Source organism: Xiphophorus couchianus, chromosome 19 (assembly GCF_001444195.1).
Source record: "Xiphophorus couchianus chromosome 19, X_couchianus-1.0, whole genome shotgun sequence".
NCBI classification, from domain to species: domain Eukaryota; kingdom Metazoa; phylum Chordata; class Actinopteri; order Cyprinodontiformes; family Poeciliidae; genus Xiphophorus; species Xiphophorus couchianus.
The window spans coordinates 6,854,986-6,865,643 of NC_040246.1; the positions used below are offsets into that span (position 1 = coordinate 6,854,986).

General features: G+C 43.1%; 3 protein-coding genes across 4 annotated transcripts in view; all 3 read right to left on the reverse strand.

Moving 5' to 3' along the window:
* gna11b (guanine nucleotide binding protein (G protein), alpha 11b (Gq class)) overlaps positions 1–2,192 on the reverse strand; it is a 37,576-nt gene extending 35,384 nt beyond the window's left edge. Inside the window, exon 1 of one of the 2 annotated variants that reach the window (XM_027999843.1) lies at positions 897–2,192. In XM_027999843.1, the coding sequence (XP_027855644.1) occupies positions 897–1,032 (136 nt within the window). In that variant the 5' untranslated portion in view covers positions 1,033–2,192. The remainder of the gene's footprint in view (positions 1–896) is intronic. The other variant, XM_027999844.1, reaches the window with a different exon arrangement.
* Positions 2,193–2,600: 408 nt separating this feature from the next.
* LOC114133766 (protein ALP1-like) lies at positions 2,601–6,802 on the reverse strand. The gene is made up of 4 exons (XM_027999842.1): positions 6,516–6,802; positions 5,043–5,591; positions 4,807–4,967; positions 2,601–3,936 (listed from the first exon to the last, which is right to left on the reverse strand). Exons 1-4 carry the CDS (start codon positions 6,681–6,683, stop codon positions 3,504–3,506), a joined length of 1,311 nt encoding a protein of 436 aa, XP_027855643.1. The 5' UTR covers positions 6,684–6,802; the 3' UTR covers positions 2,601–3,503.
* A 1,122-nt stretch (positions 6,803–7,924) lies between these two features.
* Positions 7,925–10,123, reverse strand: tpgs1 (tubulin polyglutamylase complex subunit 1). The gene is made up of 2 exons (XM_027999888.1): positions 9,692–10,123; positions 7,925–8,712 (listed from the first exon to the last, which is right to left on the reverse strand). The coding sequence occupies exons 1-2, from the start codon at positions 10,039–10,041 to the stop codon at positions 8,055–8,057; spliced, it is 1,008 nt and encodes a 335-aa protein (XP_027855689.1). The 5' UTR covers positions 10,042–10,123; the 3' UTR covers positions 7,925–8,054.
* Between the last annotated feature and the right edge of the window lie 535 nt (positions 10,124–10,658).

A 10,658-nucleotide genomic window follows, 5' to 3' on the forward strand; every position in this document is an offset into this window, starting at 1 on the left:
CAGAAAATCTGTATTGACCAGAAAACCCACATCACTGCATATTTAACTTTATAATTTTTTGAATTACCTGAAGAAAAATAAAATCATGTTATAGGTATATACATATAAACATGGATAATCATGTAATTACTGCTTTTTGGATATAATTAAAAATAACTGCTAACTCCATCAAAGCACACTTAAAAAAAATTCTAATAGGCAAATCAGCACTTTGCATTAAGGAAAATATACAGAAACAACTAATCTGTATCAGGCAGGAAAAGCTCAGTGCATTTCTAACTATCCTCCACTTCTAAATAAAAAAGAAGAGAAGTCACAAATGTTAATGACTTGCGGATAAATGGAGATAGCTATGTAAATTCTTAATTTTCCATTTTCTAAATCTGACCATAATAAGCAATAAAACTTGCAACAGTTTGATCCCTAGTGCAGATGAAATCATTCATCAAGGAGAGGCAGTAGCACAATGGAAATGATTAATGACGGGGTTTTGGAAAACGTGTGGCTGACAAATTGTATTTACAATTGTTTTAAATTTGTTTATCAAATTATGTGTTTTAGTGGTTCAATTAAGGCGTTTTTTTTTGTTGTTGTTGCACTTCTGTGCCCAGAAAACCTTTGATTCACTATTTGTCCGTGCTTTTCACGTATACGCCCCTGGGCAATTTAAATGCCTAATGTTTTTGTGTTTTTTTCCCCCCAACTAATCAGAATTCATGCAGCGCATTTCGGAGAAATCCCATTAAAAGCCTCATAGTGAAACCTGTCTTCCAGTTAGCAGGCTGGGTAGCATATTTGTTAGCATTGCCGAAAAGGCCGAAGACGGCAAGTTGCCCACACAGCAAAACAAAACACTGCGAGCGATAACGGCGCCTGGTCGTTTTCATGCTACATACCGAGCAGCAGCAATTTCAGCTCCCTCCTGGAGTCCCGCTTGTCTCGGCGCAGTTGTTTGTCAATTTCTGCATTGATTCGTTTCGACTCCTTCGCCTCCTCGCTCAGGCAGCAAGCCATCATGGACTCCAGAGTCATCCCCCCCCTTAGTTGTGGCAGCCCGGATCAAACGGGACCTGACGAACACTGGCTCACTGGTTTCCGTTTCTCCCGAATCCCCGGCCCTCGCTTGGCTCTGAGGCAAGCGAGGAGGAGGCGGTCAGTCGGACTGGACTGGACGGACGGACGGATGGATGGATGGTCGGGGCTGGGGGAGGGGAGACTTAGCCAAGGGGCCTCGCTGTCAAGTTGTCCCCCCGGCCGGGAAGAAGCGCGACTTCACCCGGATGTTCCACCGTAAATCACGGGAGATTCACACTGGAAAGGGGAGCAAGTTCTCCTCTGACTGCACCGCTCTGAACACAGCTTAGGTATTTTTGCCTTTTTTGTTCCTAACGGCAGCAACTTAAAGCCCCTTTACGTTTTTTTTTTCCTGTCACTGCCTTTTCCAATTCAATCTTCACCATCCGTCAAAGAGCGGTTCAGACCTGCAGCATCCAACCCGGTGACAGCTGATGTGTCCGCAGTCTCTTCGGCGTTATTCCAACAACATCAGCGCAACCCTCCCCTAAAATTAGGCCGAAGACAATCGGGAGTGCTCGCCCTGCTAGCCCGCTAGCTCGCCCAACCAAACAGCGCCTCGGCTAACGTAGTGACAGCCGGCAGAGATTGAAACAGCAGGCTGGTTGAAGGAATTTGTCCGCCTAGCTAAAAACAACAGGACAACACCCAGTTACATCCTGAGTCATCCCCGCGGTAAATGACAAAAGCTAGTGCAAAAAAAAAAAAACTGGTAATAACGGAGAAAAAACTCGTGCCGAACCGGCGGCTCTTGCAGTAAATACGTTCACATCAAATGCCCGTCGCAGGAATAAGGTGGGCACACTCCTGGATGCTGCCAAGCGAGGCGGAGGAGGGAAGAGCGGCGTTGACTGACAGGCGGCGGACTGCATGAAGCAGGTTTGGGGTAGACCAATTGAATGAGCGAGGCGGGTCTCGGGGAGGGATTTGTATCCGAGCGCCCCAACTTACGTCCATGAGATGCGAAAATTGTCCACAGCATACATAACCGCCTCATATTATAAATGTAGGACACGTATGGTGTGGTCTAAACAAAGTGTTTGCGAAAATGGAAAAGTATGCATGGAGCACGGGTGTTAAAGTGGAACTAGACCCATATTTTAAAGGCACTGAAGCAGCACCGCCGCAGGAAAAACAACCCCCCCCAGATGTAACCAGAAGGCAAAGGTGTGCTGGAACTGCAGCGACATCTTGAGGCCAGGGGGAAGAATTGCACAAGACTCATTCACAAAATTTGTGGGCTACGCAACTACCAGCAATCTGTAAACCGCTCATATTTTATTTAATAAAATAAATAAATTTATCACAACTAAAATATTTTTTAAAATATGCAGTATTTTTCCTCTTTCTTTCAGAAACAGCTTAAATTTCCTTGCAAAATGCTGAATTTATAAAACTTAATTTTTTTTTTTTTTAAAGTGTTTTTTTTTACCGCTAATACAAAAAAAAATCAGAAAAGCATGTGCTACTAGCTAAAATGCCGTGCAGTCATCTACTTCCAGAAATTGCATAACTTGTAAACACAATCTAGCCATCTGTCATTTATTCTCAGTTTAAATTCAGCTGCCACATGAGAGCCTTGGAGGTTTGTTGGAGAACATTGGTGAGCAAACGGCATCCTAAATGCCAATTAATATGCCAGCAAGTGAGGGATAGAGTTGAGACTTTTATAGCAGGGCTAGGTTATAAAACAATATCTCAAGCTTGAAAAAATCTCACTTTACCGTTTCTAAATTTGATCATAATAACCAATAAAACTTGCAACAGTTTAGCCGTATTGTCCAGCCCTAGATCACAGGTTGTCCAACCAAGCAGACGGGCAAAGTAAGGAAAACATCAACAACCGTAACAACCATAAACATACAGCCATAATGAAGAATTCTTGAGGTACTTTGCGAATAAGAACGGAGAGAGGAAGAAAGAAATCAGTCTTTAGATGTGCAAAGCTGGCAGAGACACTATAGACTTCCAGCTACATACAAAAGAGTGATTCTGCAAAGCACCAGCTCTGGGACGGTGAATACAAACCCGTTACATCATTTTTCACTTTCATAAACATATTAAAAAAAACCATACATTATTTTTTGTTTTACAAATATGCACGTCTTTTAGATTTTCACATAAAATCCATTGAAATGTGCATGTGGCAAAATGTGCAATAGTTTAAGGGATTATTATTGGAACTGCATTAATGCACCTGCGTTTATCTGGCGTTAGACATCATCTTCAGGTTAGGTTTTGCATTTTTGTAAGTAAACAAACCGGACTGAACTGGCCTTCATGGAGGCCACACAGAAGATGAAACCACACACCTGTCTATGTTCAACATCAAAAAGTGTTTATGCGTTGAATGCACAAGTTCAGTAGGTTATATATTTGCAAAGACAAAATTGATTCACCAGTTAAGAAAGCTTTTTCAGCAGCTAAATTCAGGTTCTTTGCTGTTGGAAATAGTCACAGAAGAGGCCTCGGACCTCCTCAGCATCACTTTGGTCCATGCTGGTAGGAGCCAGGGCTTTGTGGCAGGGCTGGGGGTTCTCTGCCTCACACACCTCCACCTGCCACTCTGCTTTGAAGACATCTCTGTGGGACTCGCACATGTTGTGCAGAATGCAGCAGGCCAGCATCATGGTGGGCACCACGTCCAGCCCGCAGTCGTTCCTCTTACTCAGGCACTGCCAGCGCGCCCTGAGCCTCAGCAGCGCCTCCTCCGAGGTACGCAGCGCTCTGCTGAGGCGCCGGTTGAACAGCTGCTGCGGCTCCGGCAATGCCGTGCGACATCCCCGTCGGCTCTTTTGCTCCGGATAGGCCTTCATGAGCCAGCTCTGGAGCGGGTAGCAGGGCTCCCCCAGCAACACATACCTGCAGACAGTAGATGGGTTTCAGGCTGAAAATAAAATACACAGCCCTCAGACACAAACAAGTAAACAAATTATACTTCCACTTCTGAGGCTGAGCTGGTCGATCTAATTTCCCTTCATTTCCAACTAATATTTTTCCACACGCTAAAAGCCTTTCTTGCGGTCTTATTTTACATATTTTACAGCAGGAGAGATGGTTTTTGTTTGATTGGTGTCCAATTTTGTTAATTTTATGCTCAGTATTCTAAATTCAAGTTTGATTACCTTAAATCGTAAAAGTGAAATCTTTCATTTTACCATTTATTTACAGTTTTTTTCCCCCATACATTTGTTGTTTCAGTTTAGTTGTTTTAATTGTCAAAAATATGATTTCCCAGTTTAATTTCATTTAAAGTTTATTAGTCTACATGGAGTTTGAAATGACGTGTAACAGAATCTTTGGTTATTGTTTTTGGGATTTTTTGGGAGGAGGGGGCTGTTGCTGAAAATAACAGATTTTTATTTTTGCAAAAGGTTTTGATATATTTAAATATGTTTTTTTTTTAGTAATTTGCAAAACAGCAGTTTCATGTTTCGCTACCATGTCTCCTAATTGCTTAAAACACAACAGGGTGGTGAGAAAGGAGAAAACGAGTACAACAAAACGAATCATTAATCACTGATATCAACTGATAGGAAGCACTTATATTGTGATATGTTTTTCAGCCATGTTTTCAAGACCTAGATCACATTTTGGAAAAAAGAGAGAAATATTAGTGAAGCAAAAAGACTGAAGAATGATTTTAGCTGATCCATTGTCATCATATGAAGGTTGTTCTGTCATCTGTGACGTGTTACTGGATAGAAGTGTTTACTTTCTTACTAACTGTACCTAAGCGGTTTCCCCATGAAGATAGGCGTTTGGGCAGGAGACAGTCCACCCTCAGCAGCTGTGGCCCACAGAGCGGAGTTCTGTAAGATCTCAGCTGGATCGGTCCCACCGGGGAAACTGGCACATACATCCCAGAAGTAGCCCTGACCGCTGATAGCAACCTGGAGAGAAAGAAAAATATGTTACAAAAGAAAGTCTAAATCGGATGTAAGCGGGAACGTGAGCCACACAGACACCTGAGACAGGACAGACAGCCAGCCAGCGGGGTTGGCGTAGTCCGACGCGTTGCTCGATGGGGTGATGATGGCTGTGTGAAGCGTTGTGATGGCAGCCACACAGTGAGGAAAGCCCAAGTAGGAGTGGAAGAGCTGGGCCGATTCCTCCAGCTCCTGCTCGGTGGGGGGACGCAGGTACGTGGAGCTGAGGAGAGCCACGATGGCGTGGCACATGTCTCTGACACACCTGCACACGGTGGACTTCCCCACACCGAAGAGGGTGCTGATGGTGCGGTACTCGACGTTGGACGCGAGACGCCACAGGGCCACGGCCACGCGTTTCTCTACCGGCAGCGCCAGCCGGAAGCTTGTGTCCTGGCGCGCCAGGCGGGGCCTCAGCTTCTCGCACAGGTAGAAGAAGGTCTCCCGGCTCATCCGGAATTTGTCCAGCCAATCAGAGGGCTGGAACTCCGTCATCACAACCCTCTCCCACCAGTCGGAGCGGGGAGTGGTTGTCCAGGGTCGGGTGCGGATGCGGACGTTGGAGCGCATTCCTTCCGCTATCATCATCTGTCGGGGCACAGACAGAAGACATAAGAAGAACTGCTATTGGAAGAGGCTGGAAGTTTCAAGCTTGCTTGTCATCCTCAGAATATTTGGGTCTTCTCAAGACGCAAACATATACATCAGCTAATAAGGTAAAGATAAGCTCTAGTCCCCCCTATACAGGTTACAAGTCAACAAGAAAGTGTTTAATTTGGGCATGGCTTTAAAAGTACTTTCCAATAGTGTTCACATTAATCATTTTCCCCACTTAACCATATAAAACAAATAAAGTTTAGTGTATTTTATTGGGATTTTGGGGGAGGGAGGAAAAACAATCCTTCTCCATCAAATGGATGGATTGTGCCCTAACACAAGGGTGCCTATGGGCGAGAGGCAGGGTACACCCTGGACAGGTTGCCAGTCTGTTGCAGGGCAAGGGGATAAACCAACAAAAAACAATTTATAATTGTACTGTGGGAGAATATGAATCATTGGTTTCAACCCTGAAAATGTGGTCTGCATGTATTCAGCCCCTTTACTCATGAATAAAATCTATTTCCACCACCTGCCTACACAAGACATCATTTAAGTAAATGGTAAATGTAATTTACAGCTTAAATGGTTTTGTGTGAAGATTTGTTAGAGAACACATGTAAACAAAAGCATCATATGTTTCTGTATGTTGACAATATTAGTAGTTTCTTTTATACAACCAGCCTTTATAAAGGAATGAATGAAAGAAAGCCACCGTAAAGAGAAAAGCTTCCAAAATCTTACCTGGAGTTTCCCTAGTGTACAAACGCACAACACAGTTAGGTGTGCAAAAGGGAACTGTACTGGACCCCATACCTAGAGTTCAGCTCTGGATCTGAGACATTTTAACTAAAACTTGCGTTCAAAGCGCCAATAATTATAGATTATTACCGAACCGACTCCCAAAGCACTGACCATGAGCATCCTCCTCTGTCTCTGGAAGAAGTACTGTCGATGTCGGATCCGCCTCTGGATCTCATCGCGCCTCTGAATGTCTGCGTGGTTTAGGTCTCTCCTGCGCTTCAGCAGCATGTAGGTCAGGAGAAACATCAAGGAGCGCTGCTGCTCCTCCTCGTCTCCCATTCTGGAGAAATTAACGGGGAGTTAACTCGGATAAGGCGAGAGCATCATACTAACCTCTCTGAACGGTTAGAGACCTGACAACCAAGCTATGACGTTTACTTCCGCCTTTGCGTCCAATGTTTGTTTCTAAATGGTGCTGCCATCTAGTGGTCATACGTAGTCACTGCGTCTGTAGGTCAAAGATCGAGCAAAGTCCAATTTTCATTTTTTTTCCATTGATAATAAAACGGACTTCACAAAGTTATATGATCCTCCAAAATACAGTAGAACTGACACTGTAGCGACAGAAAGAGGTTTACGCAAATGCTGTTTGTTGTTGCTTTAACAGTTTTTTTTAATTTCGTTTCTTTGTGTTATGTTGAATTTCCAGCTGTTCTTCGTAGTAGTAGTAATGGTAGAACTTTATTGTTCTGCGCTTGTAATACATTTTTTACTCTCTTCTCAGACCTAAATTTTTAGTGACGCAATGATTTGGTAGAAGTTTCCAGACACGGTTTGTTTTTAGAATATCATTATCATCCCCATTTTTTGACACACTTAGTCACAATAGAGAACCCAAATAGAGAATGTTTTGATTCCCCTCCTTGTCGATGCCAATGCTCTTGGGAGGATAAGATGCAAGTTCGCAACTTTGGATGAAAAAAAAAAACCCTAAACGAGGCTAGCTACTTCAATGACTGCAAAACAAAAAATGTATATTTCTGTATTTTCTTTCAAATAATATTGCTTAGTGAGCAATATTTACTAAAGGAGGTTCTGTGTATGCATGAAAAGTTTGAGACACAAATCATCAGAAGGGCTAATCAACATTTCTTACAGCAGCTGTAGCTAAGTTTTATGTGGCAGCCATATTAGATTTTGATAGTGAGGTTGGAGAGACACCTCAACCTGCCAAAATAGGAATTCTGATTGATATTTTTGTTACTTTTCCAATTTGGGAATGCAAGACTTCTGAGAAACAATGACCTGCACGTTTAATTAAATCGCATCCTTTAAAAAAAGCATGTGGCAGCACTAGCTAAGATTTTCTTTTTCCTTTTTGTTTTTAATGATGAAACCATCAAGTCAAGGGCTTGTACTACTATTTCAAAATGTCTCTCCCTAAAAGAATCTGTACTCTAGATACTAAAAAAGTAATTACACTTGCAGAAATATATGTTTCTTTTCCATTAAAAAACTGTTTCTGAAGATGAATACTTATAGGAGCTGATTAGATAAAATATCAGAAGTCACCAAAAGTGTTTACTGTGGTTACTGAGTTTATTGTTAGTGTTAAGGTTTGTTTTTATTCTGGAGTTTTCAGATGTGTGTTAGAGATGAATACAATCTAAGGACTGCTTATTGCTGTACATTTGTGATATCTAAGTACCTCTAGGATACAACTTTTACACGAGCAATGAACAGGTCTGCGGCTGCGTTTTCAAACTCTTTTGCGTCCATGTTGCCACCGGGCCCGCTGGTCTGGGCTCCGGCCATCGCCTGCGCCAGTTTGTGTGGGGAGATCTTGGCGCTGGCCTCCAAGTAGCGGATGGCCTTCGCATTTGCTTCCAGACAAGCACTAGATTTAGTGTTGGCATTAACGAAGCAGTTTGCGTCACAGTCCTGGGAGGTCTCGAGCGCCTCCTTTAAGGTCCCAAGCACCGCGGAGCACAGCGCCCTGGAGGCGGGCCCCTCATCGGGGCAGCACACCTCGGCGTAAAGCCTCTGAGCCTGCCGGATGTAGTCCGAGAAAACAGCACAGGTGAGCACACCATGACGGAAGACATCGTAAGGGACAGCTTCGTGGTCCTGGCAACAGAGGCGTCGTAGGAGCGGGGCGGAGGTCGAGGCAGGGACGCCGCCTTCACTGCAGAGGCACTCCAGAGTCTGCATGTAGAGGCCTCCTTTAACGCCCCCGCTGCCCTTTGCGTCAGGAGGGACGACAAGGAGGGAACCATCTGGGCCCTCCGGATTCTCACTCGCCTGACTTAGACACCCGTTAAGGTTCAGGAGGTCGTAGGCCACACAAACATTGTTGCTGAAAGCTGATCTAAAATACAGAAAAATTATACGGTCAATGTGTAGAAAAATGTCTCTTTTTAGTTTATTGTTTTTAATGATGCGTATTGACTGTTATTTTCCCAGCAGCTACATAAAAACAATAATCTCCGAGACAGGGCAAATAAGACCAGGGAGATGTTTTATAGCTGGGTGAATAATCAAGTGTTTTGGTCTTTCTGACAACAATGCTAAAATGTCTTACTGAAAAAATAGCATTACAAGCTCAGTAAACAGACATTTTCAAAGACATTACTGCCAGTAGGCTATACTAACTTATTATACTAATTTCATCATGAAATTGTTGGGATGACAATACAGTATCCCCAAAAAAAAACTCTTTGGACTTTTTCCACATTTTTCTCACATTACACCCATAAGCTTCAGTGTCTTTAATTACGATTTTATGTGATCGACCAACACAAAACTGCCTACTTGTAAAGTAGAAGATAAAGTAAACATGTTTTTTTTCTAAAAAATAAAAAATACACAATAAATATCGTGGTGGCGTATCGCTGCCACCACAGTATTTACTGCTGAGGTGGGGTGTTCATGGTGCAGTGTTTGTTTTCTCCCAAATTTGCATGCAGGTCAAGCATCTTATTTCATCGTCTGTATGGTGTTCTTATAATGTAAAGGACTTTGAACGGCCTTGTTGCTGAAAATGTGCTGTAAGCAAATAAACTTGACTCATGAGCTCCTTCTCTTACTGTTTCCAAATAAATACATAAAAATATAAGAACTAATAATATTTTGTATTGATCTATCGCATAAAGTCATGACATTATACTTTGCAATATGTTTCTGTAAAATGAATAAATTTGAAGGAAAAAAAAACATGCATTTGTAAAATTGTCGATACATTTTTAAGTGTTTCTAAATCAGCTAATGTAGCCTGATGAATAGTAATCCTGCTGACAAATGCTGGTATCTACGGGTGCCTAAAAGTGAGCGCTAAAATCCGCCCACACCTCTGAGAGTGATGCGCCAGCCGCAGGTGCCACAGCGCCCTGTTAAGACGCTGCTGCTCGTGTGCGCCTGCGCCCGCAAGGCCGGTGCTCTGCTGCTGCTGCTGCTGGTCCTCATCCCCGCATCCAGCCGTCCCGCTGTCCGTAACCGAGGCCAGGTTGCAGAAGTGGTCGGCCAGGAACCCGATGGGATCATCCGACCTGGCCTCGACCATCTTCAGGATGGCCCCGCGGAGCAGGTCCCCGACGCCGGCCTGCTCCAGGAACTCCCTGTCGCTGTCCGATTTGACGACTTTGCCCGAGGACATCCCCGAAGGAAGAGCCGCAGACCGGCGCTTCTCCTTGTCAGCCATCGCTGTTGACGTCCCGTGTCGCAGCAACTGCAGCGGAAGTGATGGAGCACCGGTCGGGAAGCAGGAAGCAGTGCGTCATACAATAATAGCGCACTGTTGAAATTTGTCAGCATAATGACAGTAAAGAACGATATAGATAGATAGATAGATAGATAGATAGATAGATAGATAGATAGATAGATAGATAGATAGATAGATAGATAGATAAAACTTGGAAAAATATATTTCATTTTGCACATACAATAATTTTGGTGTCGTACCTGACTGAAAAAAATCTGGTTTCAGCTCCAGATGGGTTTCACAAAGCCAAACTGAGTTATAAAGAATCTATAGTTCATACAAATGATTCAGTCTAAGCTTGAACCTTATATACTTTATGGTTGTATTAATGATCTTAGAAAAACTGTTTAAAAATAGAACTCCATCTTCAGCTCTTCATTAAGCTTTCATAAATCTCAAATCTTTTTTAAAGGGGAGAAGGGTAACATGTATTTTCTAAACAGTTGTTATAAAATTCTATATATATTAAATACGATTTAAAATAAATTTTACTTCATAGTTTGACTATTTGAAATATGCCTCTGTCACTTTAAGAAGCTCCTGCTCGTCAGCCCTTC